Genomic DNA, 21,178 nt, shown 5'->3' with positions numbered 1-21,178 from the left:
TGTTTTTCCATATTTTTCCTTGAGTAAATATTTTGGTACGCGTTTTTCAAATTTTTTTTGCCTTTAAAAATAACTTCGGACTGTGTTTTTTTTGAATTTTTCCTGAATTTGAACTAAAAAACTTTGAAAAACTTCAGAAAATGCGATCCGAAATTAAGAATCACTCATACAGACACTAGACATTGACATTTAAATGTTCATTATAGTTTAAGAAAATAGGTGATTGAATGTAACTATATGCGTTAGTTTCGTGTTCTTTAAAAATTCATGTTTCTCTTTGTTTGAGTCGTCAGGGAACCGGCATTAACTTCTCAAACTTTACTCGCTCAACGATGTATTCTCTTGTCTCTGGAGAGGAAGTTGCAGCCAAATTTACATCAAAAACAGAAGCTAGGTACCTAATTATGTGTTCTTATCATGTTACTGAGTTATCATTTCATGTCTATGGCATTAATTGCATCTATTAAAGTATTACTAGCTGACACACACATACATAAGACACTAATACTAGTTGACATAAGCTGTAAGAAAAGTGTAAAAATGTTCTTTAAAATGCAGGAACTGTTATCCAGGATCACTAGATAACAGAAAAGTTGCAGGAAAGATTGTTATTTGTGTCAATGACGATCAAAATATTACACGGAATATGAAGAAGCTAATTGTACAAGATGCAGGAGCCATTGGAGTGATACTCATTGAGAAGGAAGACATAGATGTTCCCTTTGATGCAGGTCTATTTCCCTTCACAGAGGTTGGAAATCTTAAAGGGTATCAAATCCTTAAGTACCTAAAATCTACCAAGTAAGCATTATCATCTTTTACACATACACTGCCAATTATTAAGTCAGTAAAACTATTACAGCATCGGTAAAACTATTATATATTTTACATAAACAAGTTTTAAAGTAGCAATCATGATCGCGTTAGCAATTTATTCTTATTTCTCAGGCCTTATTGTAATTGAAATTGTAAAAATATGTTGGATAAATATGGTTATTATGATGTCGTTACCGAGACTTATAAAATCATAAAATTGCTTATCACAATATAAACCACTTGTTGACTGTTAAATATTGATTGTTTAAACTTTAAACAGCTTTGTATTAAGAAAGAATAATAAAATTTATAAATGTATAGTTAAATTTGTTGTTCTATCTTCAAGTTGATCGGAATCTGAAAAAGATGTTAAATAATATACCATGGACGTCATGGATATGCTTAATCTATCATGCTTATCATGCTTCCATTACAGGAAACCAACTGCAACTATTCTTCCAACAACAGAAGTTCATAGATATCGACCTGCACCAATTGTTGCATCTTTCTCATCGAGAGGTCCTTCAAGCCTTACTGAAAACATTCTCAAGGTTTTTTTCTGTCTTGTGTTCCTATAAACTAACCAAGAATTACATAAGCATCTTTAGAACAATAAACTCACAGTTTTCCGCTAAATCTATTGTTAAGCCGGATGTCATGGCTCCAGGAGTTTCGATATTGGCAGCTCTGATTCCTAAAAATGAAAATGTTCCAATTGGGAAAAAACCATCCATGTTTGGCTTAAAATCTGGTACATCAATGGCTTGTCCTCATGTATCTGGTGCTGCAGCATTTATCAAATCAGTACATAGAAGTTGGAGTCCTTCAATGATCAAATCAGCATTAATGACATCAGGTATTAATAAACCAAAACATTTAACTAAGTTTTTCTTGTATCATTGACACTTTAGGTTAAAGGCATGTATTTGCCGGCCAGACACCGACACATGTGGTTATATGCAATCACTTCTATTTCCTTAAAGAGAGGATCGATTAAGCACTCACATAGGACACAACACTGACTTTCTACCAATAATTGAGAAAATAAAATTCTTGAAAGTAACCACACATGTTGGTGTCAGACACACCTTCAACATGAAGTGTCGGTGCTACATAACAGAGGATCAATACTAATGTCGTTTTGTTGTTTTTTTGTTTTTTTTCAGCTACAACCTACAATAACATGGGGAAGTCAGTAACCAATAGCTCAAACTACATTTCCAACCCACATGAAATGGGAGTCGGAGAAATTAATCCACTCAAAGCTCTCAACCCTGGTTTAGTCTTCGAAACAGATGTCGAAGACCACATTCGATTCCTTTGTTATTATGGCTATTCTAACAAAGACATAAGAAAAATGTCTAAGACTAATGTAACATGCCCAAGAACCTCACAAAGTCTTATATCCAATATAAATTACCCATCAATCTCTATACAAACACTTAAAAGAAATCAAAAAGTAAGAATAATCACAAGAACAGTGACGAATGTAGGAACCTTAAATGCTACATATGTTGCACAAGTGCATGCCCCTCAAGGATTGGTTGTTAAGGTCATCCCCAACAAACTTGTATTTTCAGAAAGTGTTCAAAAAATTACCTATAAAGTCTCATTCTATCCTAAGGAAGCTCATGGTGGATACAATTTTGGGTCTCTAACATGGCTTGATGGTAGACATTATGTTCACACAGTATTTGCAGTTCAAGTTGAATAAATTTGTGCAGGCACAACCCATCCAATAAGTTGAATAAAATGGCCAGATTGATTTTTATGTTTGCATTACTTTATGTTGTTATGGGAATGAGTTATTGTCATTTAGTAGACTCCAAAATTCAATAAATGTATGAATTTCTCAAGCCTGCTAAAGATAACATTATATGCCAACAAAATGGATTAAAATTGAAAATAATATCGTTATGTAAAATTGATGAGAGGAATTTGTATTGAAAGCATGAAACCTTGGTTTATATGTCAAGAATCATAGGATCATAATGCCATAGATCATACACATAGGATAGAAAGAGAGCATAGTCATGCTCATGAGGTAAAAGTTCATTAGAGTTCATATTTGATTGATAAAAGATAGTAAAATGTGTACATTAGTGTTCTATTTATAGGACTCAATTAACTAACTATTTGAGTAACCAACTATAACTAATTTCTAACTAATTAACTAACACCAACAAACTCTAATTATCTTAACATTGTACTATACCATATTATATTATAATGAACTAATGGTCTTTATACATATGAGATTTTTTTAGATAGACAAAATATCAATAGTCATTGAAAACTCACCGCACACAAGTGGGACAACTTGGATTCAAACCCCATCACGGAGTCCGACTTAACAATTTTGTTTGTAAAGAGATTCTACCATGTTCCTAGTGTGACAAGCATTCTCCTATAGGAAAATATTACCCTAGGTCGCTGAATAGATTGTGATAAATTGCCAAGCTCATGCCACAATTCTTCTCTTCTAGTAGGTGTAGGAGTTAGGACCATACTCATATATAGTGTCCCATAAAAGGATCAGTACCATCTCTAGGCACTAAAATCGTATGAATAAATTGAGTATAACCAAGATATTTGACTCCAGCGGTTAATGAGTTTCTTTTAAGACCAATTGTTCGGAAGTAGCCAATTTTGATTCATGATGGGACAATTTTAGCGAGACATTATTTACCCCGTAGCTGAACTATAGATTATCGGAGCCTTTTCAACTAAGCATCAAAAGGTTAATGTTGGGTCATCACGAGGGGGCAGCCGGGGGATCATCCACATTTGGCTCAAGAACAACTCTACAAGTGAGTTGGACACCACACTTTAAACCATGAGTCAGGGTGATCCATTATCTCCGTTCTTATTTCTTATTGTCGCGGAAGGTTTGGCAAGTATGATGAAGAAAGCTGATGATGTAGGCAAGTTCAGGGGCTTTAAGGTAAATGTCAATCTTCACTTCCAATTGTTACAATTCGCGGATGATACCATTATAATGGGAGAAGGCAATTGGGAGAATTTTTGGACTATTAAGTCTATGCTTAGAGGTTTTGAACTGGTGTCCGGTTTAAAAATTAATTTTGTGAAGAGTAAACTCTACGGTATCAATGTGGGTGCAAGACTTCTTGAAGCTGGGGCCTCTTTTTTAGCTTGTAATACGGCGACAATTCCCTTTAAATTTTTGGGAATACCGGTAGGAGCTAATCCGCGAAGGAGAGAGACTTGGAAACCTGTTGTGGAGGCTATGACTAAACGTTTGAATTCTTGGCATAACCGTCATTTGTCCTTCGGTGGTCGCATCACTCTGGTCAATTCTGTCTTGGATAGTATACCTCTTTATTTTTTCTCTTTTTTCAGGGCTCCTTGTTGTGTGCTAAAAAGTATCGAGAAAATTCAGCGGAACTTTTTGTGGGGTGGTGGTGTAGAGGAGAGAAAGGTATGATGGGTTAAATGGGATCAAATTTGTTTACCTAAGGAGAAAGGTGGTTTAGGAGTAAAAAATCTCGAACTCTTTAATTTGGCTTTGCTTAGCAAGTGGAAGTGGCGTTTTTTGAATCACGATAATGCAATTTGGGCTGACTTGCTTCGTTACCGTTATGGCCACCTACCTTCTCTATTGCTGAGTGGTCTTGATATTACGCCTAGTGCACACTCCTCTTTGTGGTGGCGTGATATTATTAGTCCCGGGCGCGGGATGAGTGATAGTTGGTTTAAATCCAATATTAGTTGTTGCGTTGGTAACGGTAATAACATTGGGTTTTGGCAATTTAAATGGTACGGAAACCAGGCTTTTTGTGATATTTTTCCTGATTTGTATGCTAAAGAAGCGATCAAGAATGTTAAGGTTTCTGAACGTCTGCGAGGAAATGGTTTAGTGCCATTATGGAGGTGGAATTGGTCTGAATCGTTGAGTGTGAACGAAGCTCAGCAGCTTACTGAATTACAATGTTTGTTCGATGGTTTTTCGCTTCACAACAATAATCACGATCAGTGGCGCTGGATTCCGGATTCGAATGGATTGTTCACGGTTAAATCCTGTTATACGTATTTATTAGACCTGCGGCAGGTAGAGCTTCAAGATGCTCATGTGCTCGAGGCCATTCAGCGCCTTTGGAAGTCGGATGTTCCTTCGAAAGTAAATGTTTTCGGTTGGAGGTTATTATTAAACAAATTACTAACTAGAGCAGCTCTTCATCACCGTGGTATTTTGACTAATCATCATGAATTATTATGCGTTTTTTGTTTTCAACAAGTTGAGGGCGAAAAACGTCTTTTCTTTTCATCTCCTTTTAGTAAGGGAGTATGGAACAAAGTTTTATGTTGGTTAGGGAAATCGTTACAAACCGGAGTCGAAGGTAGAGATCATTTTCTTTTATTTGGTGATTTGTTCAAAATGAAAGACAAATGTCGTGTCCGGTACTTGGTATGGTTGACAACCACTTGGAATATTTGGAATCTTCGCAATAAAGTAATTTTTAAGGGTAATATTCCGGATGCTTCGTCGTTATTGGAGACAAACAAACTTTATTCTTGGTTGTGGTTCACTGGTCAGTATGGGCGTATGACTTGTACTTCTTTTTCTTTTTGGTGTTTAAATCCTATGTCTTGTATTCTGAGCACTTAATTTAGTGCTCTTTCTTGTAAGGGTTTGAGTACCCCTTTATACTCCCTTATAATAAATTTTTGATTATAAAAAAAAAAATGAGTCAAAACCTAACTTGTGTTGATAATAATTGCTAGAATTAATTACACTAATATTGATTTAAAATTAAGTTGAAAAGAATGTTTTAAACTGGATTAAAAAGAATGTTTTTTTTAAACTGGATTAAAAAGAATGTTTTTTTTACAAGGGATTAAAAAGAATGTTGAAAATTTGCATTCTACATAATTTAGCATGCTGCTCCAATTATTATAAACTCAGAGGGGTAAAATATCATAAAGGGTTTAAACAAAACAAAAATATCATGAAGGGTAAAATATCATGAAAATATGCGTTTGTTTAAGGTTTAAAAAAATGATTTTGTTTTGAAAAAATCTAGAGATTCTTTTTTAGAAGTTCTCAAAAAATTTAAAGTTACTTTCCGTTTGTTTACTATCCTAAAAATTATTATTTTAAAATAATATGAAGCTCCTACACTTTAGTTCCTTAATTTAAAAAAAATAAAATAGAAAGGCTATTATATTAGCTTTTAATTTTGGGGTTAAAAATGATATTTTTTACAAAATATATAGGTAACACTATTAAAATGATAAATAGATTTTTTATTAAAAAAATCTTAAACAGACGGAGCCAAATTTGAAAGAAGAAAAAAAAAATGGAAGGTTTTTGAGAATGTAGGGGGTGTGAGGAGAAATTCTACATTTAGTTATATTATATGGCACACCGGACACCAACGTTTCACAATATTCGCCCAGCGCAGCCCAGCCCATTTTAACTCTTTCCATGTTTTCTGTAAAAATAAAAAGGGAATGCTTTATGTACCGAAAACTGATTTCCCGAAGTCATCCCGAATGACGTGTCATTCAATAACTCGTGTTTTTTTTTTGTTTTGTTTCTTTCTTCTTTCTTTTCTAGTATTTCTCTCTCTGCGTACTCTTCTTCCACAGCTTCTTCCAACCTTCCATGGCAGTAGAACATGGATCTGATGTCAAAGTAGACATAGATCTCTCATTATTCTACTTTTCCAAGACAACAAAAGTTTCAACAATCAACTTCCTCATTTCATATGTCACAACAATGCTGGTACCATTTAAATTTTCTGAGAAATTGTTTCCAACTCTCGGCTACAGGGTTGAAAAAAATCACCCCATAAATAGAATAGAAGTGAAGAGATATAGTGTCTGCATACATGATTATGCATCAGAATAGAAATTATTTTTCAAAGGAATTCTCCCTGCTTTTGAATCGAAGAATTTTACAAGGTGCTTGTAGTGAGAATTTGTTAATCGGTGTTGCCGGTTTGTAGCGGTGGTTTTTAGAAGAGACTGGCTTGAGGGATTTTGGCGGTGGTTTTTAGATCTATTTTGGAAAGAAATATATATATATATAATAAAAAAGGAATTCGTGATTTTTTCGGTAGGTTTTTTTCGGTACATATAGCATTGCTGAAATAAAAATTGTGGCATCGAATATTTCTTTTATAAAAAAAATAAACTATTCTTTCCATAATGTGTATAAATTTCCGTTAAAATATTTATATGCTCCCTTATTTTTCTTTTGTTTTCTGGTTCTCTCAATTTATTTATGGATTTCATTTGAGTATATTATCATATTAATTATAAATTATCATATCATTGAAAATTTTAAATTTAATCATAATATTTTCTTTTTACAATAGAACTGGATATCGAATCCAGTACATCTAGTCACACCTTAAATAAATTTATATTGACTTATAGTCCAAAATTATTATTTACTTTTTACATTAACAATACGTTTAAAAGTCAAATATTTCAAACTTCAAAAATTTTATTTAGCGGTAAAAAAACTAAGTATTCTTTTTTTTTTTTTAATCAAACAAATTTAATACATTTCATTAACTATTAAATGTTCAATACATAATGATTATAAAAAAAAATGTTCAATACATAAGCGAATAATCTCAAATCTATGGAAGCTAGCCCCATTAATATTTATGATATAAATAATTTTATAATTGCTCTTAAACCATGTCTTGATGTAACAAAAGAGAATGTCTTGATCTTAGAGAGCATTTCGTCATGCTTAGTTTTCTAAAGAATATATATATATATTAACCATTTTATATATGAGTTTGTATAATAAGGCTATAAGGAAATTTTCTCATCCCACTCACTCACTTTCTCCCCTACCTCCCAAAAAAATCGGAAAACGTTTTCCGAATTTTTTATAGTGTAAATTTTACACTAAAAAATAGTTCGGAACGTATTTTTTGAATTTTTTTGGGTGCACTAAGGGGTAGGGGAGAAATGTTGTGGTGGGTTCAGAAATTTTCGGCTATGAGTGCTCTAAACATTGTAAAGGCTGACCCTATAGAGTCTATAGACATCACTAATTGGCCAAAAGCCCAATTGAGAATCTATAACAAAGAAGATTACCAATTGAACAGAAAATGCTTGAAGATGAAGAAATTAATGGGAATGAGAGAAAGGGAATGAAAGGAATCAAATAAAAGAGTTACACGTGGCTATGGATATATGAAACAATTCTTTCCCAATTCTTTAGCACAAAAAGAAGCTAATTTACTTGCATTTCAAGCATATGATCTACTTTAATTAATTTCACTCATACTATCTTATTAAAGAAAGGACACCTATATAGGTAATTAGAATCTCTCACTTTTCTTTACTTTTTCACAAGAATTCAGATAATTGAAGAAAAGGAAAAAAAAAAAACTAGTTGAGTGTGATAATAAACTTGAGTCGAAACTTTTTTTTTTTTACGATAACTTGAATTGAAACTTGTCATGTGGTTAAGTGAATAATAAAATCACCCTTTTCTAAAATCTTTAACATGAATATTTATGTTGGTGAATGTCAAAACCACCCTTTTATTTTATAGAAAAATGAATTTAAAATAACTTTTACTATTTTTAATTAAATTATCATAAAAATTATTTTTAAAAATATAAAGAAAAATCACTCTTTTTAAAGCTAAAACAAACGAGGCCTTGGTCTTGTGATCCTACAAGACTTGCTCATAAATTATTTTGTGGAATTAATCTTTGTAAGTATTGACATCAATAATAAATTGATCTAAATGGTAAGAAATATAAGTCTTTTAAGTAAATGGTCAAGAGTTTTATCCTCACGATCTATAAGACTAATCTTTAAGTTGACAGCTGAACATCTAGTCTTTTATATAAGTAAGTACCTTGAAGTTTCGAACATAAGAGAGTCATATATCCAACTATTCTAACATTTAAGTTGATTATTTTATTGGATTTTGACAACCAATAATGAGTATATGTGTACAAAAGAAATGCAATAATGAGTAAACTTATTCTAGAAGTAGTATATATCAGCTACTAGAACTAGTTAATGCCTTATGCTATAGAGAATAAAGAGACAAAAAAAATGAACAAAGATGCTCTCTCACAAGCTTAATTCTTCAAGCAAGAAAAATACATACACTTTTTATTTGACAATTGAAAAATACATACACTATACTTAGTAGCCTATAAAATGAACAATTACATGACCAATTTTCTTCACTAGAAACAATTGATACTTCATATTCAATGGAGTGGCTTATTCAATTCCTTCATCTCTTCTTCTTTTTAGCTTCTTTTCTTATCTGTAACACAACAATTGCAGATCAAATTACTAAGGTTCATATTGTTACCCTTTCTTTTTGTCTTTATTATTTTATTTTGTTATATGATAAAGTTACCAAATTATTAATGTTTCTCTTATATATATTCAATGTAGCCTTATGTTGTTTATATGGGAAATTCATCACCAAATAAAATTGGATTAGATGAACAAATACCAGAATCAGTTCATTTGGAGTTAATTTCATCAATCATTCCAAGGTTAGGAATTACCATTAATTTTTTTATCTATAAATTTATAATCCATATTTAAATTAATTGAGCTTATAAAAATTGAAATGTTCTATTTTCCATTTTTAATTTTATCAGTGAAGAAAGTGAGAGGATAGAACTGATTCACCATTACAATCATGCCTTTAGTGGATTCTCTGCCATGCTTACAGAGGCTGAAGCTTCTACATTGTCTGGTATTTCATCTTCTCTGAATCTTCCTATTTCTTTTTGTCTCTATTGGTAATTCCTAACTTCTATGACTCATTGACTTTTCCTATTATTTTGTTGTGAATATAATAGTGTAATTTTTTTTTTATGACTAGTATCCGGTCCACCGGACCGTCTAATCTAGTTCGGGGGCAGTTCTGGTACAATAGTGTAATTTTACTTTATTCTTTATCATGTTTTAAATTTTGGTTCAAAATGAAAAAATTATTAGTGTTTTAAATTAGGAGAAAGATTTTAAATTTAATAATGGTCATTAGTTATTTATTTTTTTAGTAGTATAGTGAGTAGAATCACACACTATAACTGTTCGAACTCAAATCTCTTTAATAATATTCTATAATAGCTATTAACTGAACTACTCTGATAAACATTTGATTTTGATAAATACAAAAGAGTGTTGGTAGGAATACCTCAATATAAATTGTCTTTTAAATTTTTCATAGAGATTAGTCATGGTATATAATTTGCACAAATAGTAATATGATTATAAGAAAAAGAAAGAAAATGACAAAAGTGTTAAATTCATTATATTGATTCTTTGCTTGAAATAAAGTTTTTCTTAAAAGTGAATTATGATCTCTATAATTACTTTGCATAAATAATTTGTTCACCAACCTTAATAATGTTCAAAATGATGTAAACAACAAGCTAACAATTGGATTTGTTCAAAAAATCTCACTAAATCATAATGAATCTATAAAATTAAATAAAAACATTTAATAATTCTATCTAGCCAGTGGGCCAAGTGAAAATTTCAACCATCAATCCCTTCTAACTTCAGTCCCACAATATATGTTATTCTTGATAAATAAATTTTATTTTATACATTTTTTTATCAGTTAGCTTAATTAGTAAAATTTCACCCTTAAAATAAATAGATAAAATGTATGAGATTTAAATCTCAACTCCTACATATAAAATGCAATATTTATTCTGCATGAATTCATTGTTTTTATCCTCAATTTTTATATAAAATACAATGTCTCTACTAACTGAATTAAACTCGCGGGAATTATGTAAGGACATTTATAATTTTGTGAGAGAGTTGTTATTGTCTCCTATAATGTTGGTAATATGTAAACAGGCCATGATGGTGTGGTGTCAGTGTTCCAAGATCCAATACTTGAATTGCATACAACGAGGTCTTGGGATTTCTTAGATTCAGATTTGGGAATGAAACCTCCAGCTGCCACTACTCACCAAACTTCATCAACTCATGATATAATCATTGCTCTCATTGACACCGGTTAGTTTGTCACCAGTAAATATACTCCTACTACTTTTTTTATTTTGATTTTTGTCTCTAGCTCATAAATTCTGAATGAATAAATAATGGGTCATGTTAACTTGTGCCCTAAGAACACATGTTAAGCTAGCTAAAAATAGAAATATAGCATTTAATGATACAAAGAATTTAATGCTTAGAGAATTGAATACAACACAAGTTCAATAAATATTTTCCACATTTATCTTCTTAACATGTGCCTTAGGCACAAGTTAACATTCTCCATAAATAATTGGAGTATGTTGTTTACTTGGATAAAATGTTTTCTATTTTTTAATTTTTTTCTTAAAATGACACTAGCAGTGAAAGTGTGATTATAAGGAAAATGTTACCTACTGTCTGCGGCCTTATGTATAAGCCAAATTCTATTGTTTCACACTTATTAAGAAAATTGTTAAATTTATTATATTATCCTTTACAAAGAATTAAATTTGCATTGAGACTATGTAGCTATCTTAAAAAGTTGAACAATTAATGAGGGATATTTTTGGAACAATAACATTAAATAGGGTTGAATATAGTTACTTTTGCTTATATTTAAGGCCAAATTTTTTGTTAACTTTTGCGTACAAATAAGGCTGGAGCATGGACGAATCTACTTGAAGGTCAAGTGTGGTGGCCACACCAAAATTTTGAAATTTTTTTTATACATACATTCATACATTAGTTCTATATATGTGTATAGAGTTAAATATATTTTGTCTTCTGGAGCTTGACTCAGTTGGTTGAGACAACATAAATTATTCAGGAACTGGGGTTTGAATCCTGAACACTCCACTTATTCACGTTTAAGATAAAATTTCTAACCACTAGGCTATTAGAAAAAAAAAGAGTTAAATATGTGTTTGGTCTCTATAAAATAGTGACATTTTAAAGTTAGTCTTTACTTAATTTTTATTAAATTTTTAATCGTTAAAAAATTATCATGCACACAATTTTTATTAAATTTCTACTGTTAAGAATACTTGTATTTTTGAATGATTATTTCGTAGGTATTTTATAAAAAAAAAGGGGTTCATTTAGAAAAGAAAAAAAAAGAACTCAAAATATTTGATATATGGGTCATAATTTTTATTACTTTTATCTTGAATTGTTGTCATTTTAAAGTCATATTTAAATACATGTAATGTCAAAAAATGATAAATAAAATAGAAGTACAATTATTTAATGGTGAGACGGATAATATTATGTGCGAAATTCTAAAATGACAAAAAATTTGAGACGAATAAAATATATCTTTCATACTTGAATTTAACATTGTCATTTAAAACTTTTAATGCTAATAAATTTTGACACACCAAAAAAATAGTCCTAGACCCGTCGAAGGGATTATACTATACCATAGTATACACAAATGATATTCAAACAACAATTTTACACTTTATATTTATTTACCATAGTATTATTTATGTCTTAAATTCCGTGCTATGAATGGAGAGAGAAAATGTGGCGTTTTTGTTCCACAAATTGATGTTGATATAACACACTTTCAATATAGTCTAGTTGCTAGAAAATCTATCTTAAAAGTGAATAAGTAGAGTGTTCCAGGTTCGAACCTGGGCTCCTGCACACAGGGGCGGATCCAGCTGCAAGTGAGGGTGTGCACTTGCACATCCTGAGTTTTTGATATTTGCACCTATAATTTGTATTATATCTGTTTTGCACCCACTAAATTTTTTATTTTGCACCTACATCCTCCATCTCCTCAAAACAGAACGAAAACTACTCAACCCACCACAACATTTCTCCCCTACCGCCCCCTAGCATGCAAAAAAATTCGAAAAATACATTCCGAAGTGTTTTTCTAGTGTAAAATTTACACTATAAAAAATTCGAAAAACATTTTCCGAATTTTTTGAGAGGTAGAGGAGAAATGTTGTGGTGGGTTGAGAAGTTTTCAAACAAAACAGCCCAGAGGTGTGACTCGGCCCATCTGTTTCTTTTATTTTTTGAAGGCCCATTTGTTTCCTTTTTATACTTTCTTATTATTTTTTACTAAACTTTTGTATAATTACGCATTCACGCTTTTATTTCATTATGTATTAATGTTTTATTACATTCTTTAAAGCGGACCATCACATTTGACAACTATTATCCTGTAAATTCAAAAAATGCTTCGCAATAAATCGAAAACACGACCTCCACCTTTTAGATTAAAACATTATACCACTTGGACATTTCAATTTTTATGCTTCAATTTCATAAATATAATATAATATATATTCACTTAAATAATTCAGTTATTTGATTAAGAGAAAAATGACCCTAAACGGTAATGCTATTAGGACATTTCAATTCTATAATTTTTAGTAAAAACAATTCAATATATTACAGAAAGTTATAAAAAAAATTGCAAATTTTTTATTGAAAAATAAAATTTGATTAGTTTAAATAAACGGTAAAATAAGAAAATAAAATCACCGTATAAAAAATCGGTATCTCCTATATATTATAATATTAAATTTATTAATGACGTTAAAAATTTTGCACCCACTGATCTGGGATCCATCACTACCTACACATATAATGCTATGTCTCTACCAACCGAACTAAGTTCATGAGGACATCTTCAATATTATATTAGTATGGCACGTATATAGAGCCAAAACAAAAACAAATAATGGTGTTATCATGTGAAACAGATTTGTCATATTGTCATAACTTATGGACGGTTGCATTGCAGCATTAAAATCATATATCAACCTTTAAAAAAAAAAGAGAAGAAGAAGCATCAACATTTCGTATGTTTTTACACTTTTTAATACCATCTTTTAATTGTATCCTCTAATTAATTAAATGCATATTTTAAAACTTTACATTATTAATAAATATACTTAATTGCATATTTGGTTCCTTAAGTTTACTTTAAGTTTAATTTGTTCTCTCACATTTAAAAAGTTTCAAAATTGATCCCTTAAGTTGTTGATTTCACTGTAAATTCGTCATTTTCGTTAATTAATTCAGTCTAACTTTATGTTACATTTTAAGTTAATTTTATCTAAAACTTTCACGTAGTCATCCTTCGAAGTTGTTCGCGTATACAAATTTGTTAGCCACGTGGACAACTTAAATATAAATTTGACTAAAAGGATTAACTTAAAATTTTTTAAATATAAGAGATCAAATTAAAATCGAAAATAAATATAAAAGATGAAATATGCAAATATCTAAAATAAATAGGGTAAATAGTGTTATACCCCCCCTGCAAAATAGACGAGTTTTGCGTTACCCCCTGCAAATTTTTTTTTTGAGATTACCCCCTGCAATGTCAAGATTCTTTGCGTTACCCCCCTGGCTTAACAAGTGAGCATATGACATGGAAGAATCTTGACGTGGCATGACACGTGGAAATTAATTTATTTTTTATTTATTTTTAATTGCCAACTCATTAATTAATGTGGATTTTTAATTAAAAAAATGAAAAAAAACCTTCAAAGTTGTTATATTTTTATGAATTTACTTAAAAGAAATTTTTTTTTTTTTGACTAAAAGTTGTTATTATATATAAAAAAAAATTCTTATATATATATAATAACTAATAATAGAGTAACCAAAAAAAAAACGAAGATGAAAAAAAACTAATAATAATAATAGTAACAAAAAAACTAATAATAATAATAATAATAACTAATAATAATAGAGTAACCAAAAAAAAAACTGCAATCACATATTTTAACTAATATAACCAAAAAAAAAACTGCAATCACATATTTTAACTAATAATAATATTAGTTATTATTATTATTATTAGTTTTTTGGTTACTATTATTATTATTAGTTTTTTTTCATCTTCGTTTTTTTTTGTTACTCTATTATTAGTTATTATATATATATATATATATATATATATATATATATAAGAATTTTTTTTTATATATATAATAACAACTTTTAGTCAAAAAACAAAACTTTCTTTTAAGTAAGTTCATAAAAATATAACAACTTTTATGTTTTTTTTTTCATTTTTTTAATTAAAAACTCACATTAATTAATGAGTTGGCAATTAAAAATAAATAAAAAAATAAATTAATTTCCACGTGTCATGCCACGTCAAGATTCTTCCATGTCATATGCCCACTTGTTAAGCCAGGGGGGTAACGCAAAGAATCTTGACATTGCAGGGGGGTAATCTCAAAAAAATATTTTACAGGGGGTAACGCAAAACTCGTCTATTTTACATGGGGGTATAACACTATTTACCCAAATAAATATAACAGATGAAATATGCAATTAAATCTAATGAACAAGATCTCATTTTATAACAGGGAAAATAGTATATATTGTGTAAATGGCAGCTCATTTCTGACCCGCAACTAGTTGTAATGATTGCTACCCACATAATTTTTTATTTACTCTTGTGTTTTTTTTTTATATATATTTTTTTTATTATTACTCTTGTGTTCTATTATAAATTATTTATCTTATCATTTCACCACCAAAAAAAAAAATCTTATCATTTCGCATAATTTAAGAAAATTATAATAATTAAAAAAATATAAATAATTTTTATTTAATTGTCCTTAAAAAATATTAACGACTTAATTGAAAACAGTAAAAATAATAACATTAGAGTATAACTACTAAATGTTACATTAAAAATTGAGTAGTTAAAATATTTTGAGACAAATTTTTATTTTATTCGAGTCATTTATTTTGAGAGAAAGAAATATAAATACTATACTCTGCTCCTCGCCACTTTCTTGAAACCTTTAGAGGCTTATCTTGACTTGTAAATGTACATATTTGATGGTTTCTCTTAGATTTTAAAACAAATGTCTTTTATTTATTTATATTTAAAGTAAATGTGGTTTTCTTTGACCGATAGGGGCTCGCTTCTTCTCCTGAGTTTTTTGGTCATCAATACAACTAAATAAATGTCTTTTATTTATATTTGAAGTACATGTGAACAAAGATTATTTATTTAGTCTTGATCATATTAAAGTAAAAGTTAATTCTGCCTTTCTTTAATATAAGAAAGAGTTTTTTTAAAGAAAAAAATATATAAGAAAAAGTTAACTTTTTAGATATATTGAAAGATTGATATATCTAAAAAAAATATATAAGAAAAAGTTCATTTTTTAGATAAATTTTTCAATTATATCTAAAAAATGAACTTTTTCTTATATTAAATATGGGATGCAGTTGTTTATACATGAAACTGGGGAAATTAGTCACTTCATCTTTTAAATGAAGCACATGATCCAAGACTGGCTTCTTAGGGGGCGTTTGTTTCACGGTATAAAAAGTTAAATCCAGGAATAAGTTTCCTAGGAATATCTATCCCAGGAATAAATTTCCTTAAAAGGTGTTTGGGTAGAATTGTTAGTTACCAGGAATCTTTATTTTACATTCTTAAAAATAATTAATATATTTTATTTTTAATATATATTTTGACAGTTATATTTTTTTAAAAGGTGATATCATGTGTAAGTTAGTGGGGGTACCCACTATTTTTACACTAACCGCTCAAATTACTTGGGAATAAAAGTTTCCCACCTCAATTAGGGGGGATTAGAAAGCAAGGAACCATAGACAAAAATGATTTCCCGGGTATAATTATTTCCCAGGAACAATTTTTATTTCCATTGTAACAAACATGTGAATTATTATTTCCATCTTAAGATTCCCAGGAATATATTTATAATCTCTGAAACAAACGCCCCCTTAAATCGATAGTTTCTATTCAATGATGAGTTTGGAAAGTGAAAATAATTCAAGATTATGAGGTTGAGGTGAAAATAATTACATCCTCGTTTCTTGTCCTTAATTTCTTTTCATTTTTCAATTCTAACAAATATTAAGTAAGTACTATTAGCAATAATATAAGAACATAAACTGAATTGATACCATATAGACGAATTGAGATCTATTGCTGATATTTTTGACATAGTTGTTTTAGATCACAATTACTGATTTTAAATTGGACGGTTGTGATCAATCTATCACCAATACATTTCACTCATTACTTTAAATCGGATGACTGGTATCATTAGTGCGTCACCGCAATTCCCACACTTAATCCTATTCCCCATATAGACACTGTTTAATTATATTAGGGTGTAGTGGGTAGTTCATCTGATTTAATTAAGGTGAAAAGAGGAGTAAGAGTTTAGAGTTTGAGTTCCGAAAAAAGTGAAAAATACAAATACTATGTATTAAATACTATGTATTTCACTAGTAAAGAAGTAGTGTCCGATGTCAATTTTTGTATTTTTCCATCATACTATCATGTACTCATTTCAATTAATATAATAAGCAAGTTTGACTTCTTATTTTTTATTTTACAATGGAGCTGAAGATCGAACACATGACCTCTACAATATTACCCAAACCCCTCACCACTAGACCAAAACTAGTGGCTTAACAAGTTTGACTTTTTTAATAGATTAAAAAAAGTGATATATCATGTCCATAGAGGAGTGCTAACAACACACTCTTTAACAAACACACTCTAACACACTTTCTTTTATTGGTTAAAATTTATATGTGTCCACATTTTTTTATGGGACCCATGTGAATTTCAACCAATAAAAAAGAGTGTGTTGGAGTGTGTTTGTTAAAGAGTGTGTTGCTAGCATTATTCCATGTCCATATCGAAGTTGGGACTTGGGAAACTAAACTAGTATGCCACAATTAAAGTGAAATCCATCCGGTAGTAAGATAAATGTTTACATCTAAATGTCTAACTATATCTGAAAAAGAATGACCTCTTAAAAATGGAATTTATGACAGAAAAAAGTGATTATGATATTAAAGTGAAGGGTGAGATATAGGTGCGAAAGGAAAGTGAAATATTAGTGTAAAGATTTAGTAATTCATATGCAAACAATGCCTCAAAATTATTCTCTATTTTGTAAAGGATTTAATACATATGTATTACACTGTTAATTATAGCCATATGATTATGATTATTAATATTACATATTTGGAATCAAGCATACTGAAGTTGCAATTATGTAGACATTTTAACATTCTCAATATGGTCTTTTGTTGCAAATATTCAATTACATAATACTAATAAAATACCTATCATTTTTCTGCATCAAGGGATATGGCCAGAGTCACCAAGTTTCAAAGATGATGGTATAGGAAAGATTCCTTCAAAATGGAAAGGAGTTTGCATGGAGGGACACGATTTCAAGAAATCTAATTGCAACAGGTGATTATCTGTTCTCTTACATATGTTATCAAAATGAAAAACATTGAAAGATTAGAAATGTCAAATGAAAAATATGCTTCATGAATTACAGGAAATTGATAGGTGCAAGATACTATAATACACAAGATACATATGGTAGCAACAAGACTCATATTGAAGGAACAAAAGGTTCACCAAGAGATTCTATTGGACATGGAACTCACACTGCATCAACTGCAGCCGGTGTATTCGTCAACAATGCAAGCTATTTTGGTTTAGGTAAAGGAACAGCTAGAGGTGGTTCACCTTCTACTAGGATTGCTGCCTATAAAACATGTTCAGAAGATGGTTGTTCAGGTTCAACAATACTAAAGGCTATGGATGATGCTATTAAAGATGGTGTTGATATAATCTCGATCTCTATTGGACTTAGTTCGCTGATGCAATCAGATTATTTGAATGATCCAATAGCTATTGGAGCATTTCATGCGGAACAAAGAGGGGTTATAGTTGTGTGTTCAGCTGGCAATGATGGTCCTGATCCTTACACTGTTGTGAATACGGCACCGTGGATATTTACAGTTGCAGCTTCTAATATTGATAGGAATTTTCAGTCAACTATTGTCCTTGGAAATGGGAAAAGTTTCCAAGTATGTTTCTTGATCTCCAAGCGAAAGAATTATGGTAGACCTAATATGTACGATGCACCGACGCAGGCACATATACTAGACACGATCCTGACGTTGACATTTAGACACTGATAACTATTTAAGAAAATATAAGTGATTGAATGTAATTACATGTGTCACTGTCTGTGTCAGTGTCATGTCATAGCTACATAGCTAACTGTCTGAAGTGTTGTCGGTGCTACATAGCTAACTATGATATCATTTTTGTGTTTTATAAAAAATAAATCAATTTCCTCTTTGTGTTATCAGGGAACTGGCATTAACTTCTCAAACCTTACTGTCTCAACGTTGCATTCTATTGTATTTGGAGAGAATGTAGCTGCCAAATTCGCGCCAACATCAGAAGCTAGGTATGTTGATCATTTTCTCTTGGTATGGAATTCATTAGATAAGTTCAAATGAGATTTCAAATTTAATATTTTTGCTACTAACTAGTATGCGTATAATATTAGTTAACGTAAGTTTCTAGGCATTAAAAATCACATCAGAAGAAATGCATAATAATTGTTCACTGAACTGCAGGAACTGTTATCCTGGATCACTAGATTATAACAAAGTAGCAGGCAAAATTGTTATTTGTGTCGACGATGATCCGAATCTTTCAAGGAAAACCAAGAAGCTAGTTTTACAAGATGCAAGAGCCATGGGAATGATATTCGTCAGTAAAGAAAATAGAGATGTTTCCTTTGATGCAGGTGCATTTCCCTTCACAGAGATTGGAAATCTTGAAGGGCACCAAATCCTTCAGTATATAAACTCTACCAAGTAAGCCGAATCCGATATAAACTTTACATAAAATCTATCAAGTATGCAGTTATCTATGCGCTTACTTTATCATGTTTCTGTTACAGGAAACCAACTGCGACAATTCTTCCAACAATAGAAGTTCCTAGATATCGGCCGGCACCAATTGTTGCCTCTTTCTCATCTAGAGGTCCTTCAAGCCTTACAGAAAACATTCTCAAGGTAACTTTCTATCATGTCTTCCAACACGCAGTTCATTTTGTTTATCCATGTATCAATAATTACATAATCATCTTGAGAACAATGAACTCACTATTTTCACCGATCTATTGTTAAGCCTGATGTCATGGCTCCAGGAGTTTCCATTTTAGCCGCCATTGTTCCCGAAAGTGATGAACCTGGAAGTGTTCCAGTTGGGAGAAAGCCATCCTTATTTGGAATAAAATCTGGTACATCTATGGCTTGCCCTCATGTGACAGGTGCTGCAGCATTCATCAAATCGGTACATGGAAGTTGGAGTCCTTCAATGATCAAATCAGCATTGATGACAACAGGTACTACTAGTCCAAACATTTTAGATTGAAGGTGTGTTTTCACTCTTCGAACACTGACACAACACCACACAGTTGATTATATTCAATCAATTCTATTTCCCTAAATTATTATCGTGTCAATTTCATTGTCGTGTTTGTATCAGTGCTTCATATACACGAGAGAAAGAGAGGATCAATGAAGCACCGACACAAACACGTAAACCAGACACAATATTGACAAGTTGAATACATAATAATTTGAGAAAATAAAATAATTGGATATAATCAATGTGACGATATGGTGTTGGAAATTTACATGTATGTACGGACACTTGACACGTCTTCAATTTAAAATGGCGATGCTGCATACGAGATGATCGATACTTATTTTATCTTGTTGTTCCATTATTCAGCTACAACCTACAATAACATGAGGAAGCCGGTGACAAATAGCTCAAACTACATTTCCAACCCACATGAAATGGGAGTTGGAGAAATTAATCCACTCAAAGCTCTAAACCCTGGTTTAGTCTTCGAAACCGATGTTGAAGACCACATTCGATTCCTTTGTTATTACGGCTATTCAAACAAAACCATAAGATCAGTGTCTAAAACCAATGTAACTTGTCCAAGGACATCTCAAGATCTTATATCCAACATCAATTATCCATCAATCTCTATACAAACACTTAAAAGAAATCAAAAAGTAAGAATAATCACAAGAACAGTGACCAATGTAGGAACCTTAAATGCTACATATGTTGCACAAGTGCATGCCCCTAAAGGATTGATTGTCAAGGTCATTCCCAACAAACTTGTATTTTCAGAAAGTGTTCAAAAAATTACCTATAAAGTCTCATTCTATGCTAAGGAAGCTCATGGTGGATACAATTTTGGGTCTCTAACATGGCTTGATGGTAGACATTATGTTCATACAGTATATGCAGTCAAAGTTGAATAATTATTTTTTGCACACACATATAAATACACACATATTCAAATAGATTGCTTAATTATACATACAAGATTGTGTTTTAATTTTTTAACATTATGATTTTGTATTGGAATGGACTGTATTAATATTCAAACATGGATTCTCAATGATATATATTCTTCTTGACTACCAATTTTTTGGCTCTAAATCTCTAATTCACATTAATGAGGCCACATAATTTGTCTATATTCTAAAGAAGATATGTTTTTGAATACATGCTCAT

At 30.7% G+C, this 21,178-nt stretch overlaps 2 protein-coding genes across 2 annotated transcripts; both read left to right on the top strand.

Annotated features, from left to right (window-relative positions):
* Positions 1–332: 332 nt before the first annotated feature.
* Positions 333–2,656, top strand: LOC123895969 (CO(2)-response secreted protease-like). Its single transcript, XM_045946433.1, has 5 exons — positions 333–394; positions 559–801; positions 1,253–1,367; positions 1,465–1,672; positions 1,983–2,656. The coding sequence occupies exons 1-5, from the start codon at positions 333–335 to the stop codon at positions 2,528–2,530; spliced, it is 1,176 nt and encodes a 391-aa protein (XP_045802389.1). The 3' UTR covers positions 2,531–2,656.
* A 6,041-nt stretch (positions 2,657–8,697) lies between these two features.
* LOC123894532 (CO(2)-response secreted protease-like) lies at positions 8,698–21,007 on the top strand. Its single transcript, XM_045944553.1, has 11 exons — positions 8,698–9,128; positions 9,229–9,332; positions 9,441–9,538; positions 10,657–10,818; positions 17,905–18,016; positions 18,108–18,645; positions 18,934–19,034; positions 19,207–19,449; positions 19,536–19,650; positions 19,766–19,982; positions 20,375–21,007. Exons 1-11 carry the CDS (start codon positions 9,039–9,041, stop codon positions 20,920–20,922), a joined length of 2,328 nt encoding a protein of 775 aa, XP_045800509.1. The 5' UTR covers positions 8,698–9,038; the 3' UTR covers positions 20,923–21,007.
* Positions 21,008–21,178: the final 171 nt, after the last annotated feature.

Source organism: Trifolium pratense, linkage group LG7 (genome assembly GCF_020283565.1).
Source record: "Trifolium pratense cultivar HEN17-A07 linkage group LG7, ARS_RC_1.1, whole genome shotgun sequence".
Taxonomy (NCBI): Eukaryota; Viridiplantae; Streptophyta; class Magnoliopsida; order Fabales; family Fabaceae; genus Trifolium; species Trifolium pratense.
This window is presented reverse-complemented; position numbering and strand designations above follow the sequence as displayed.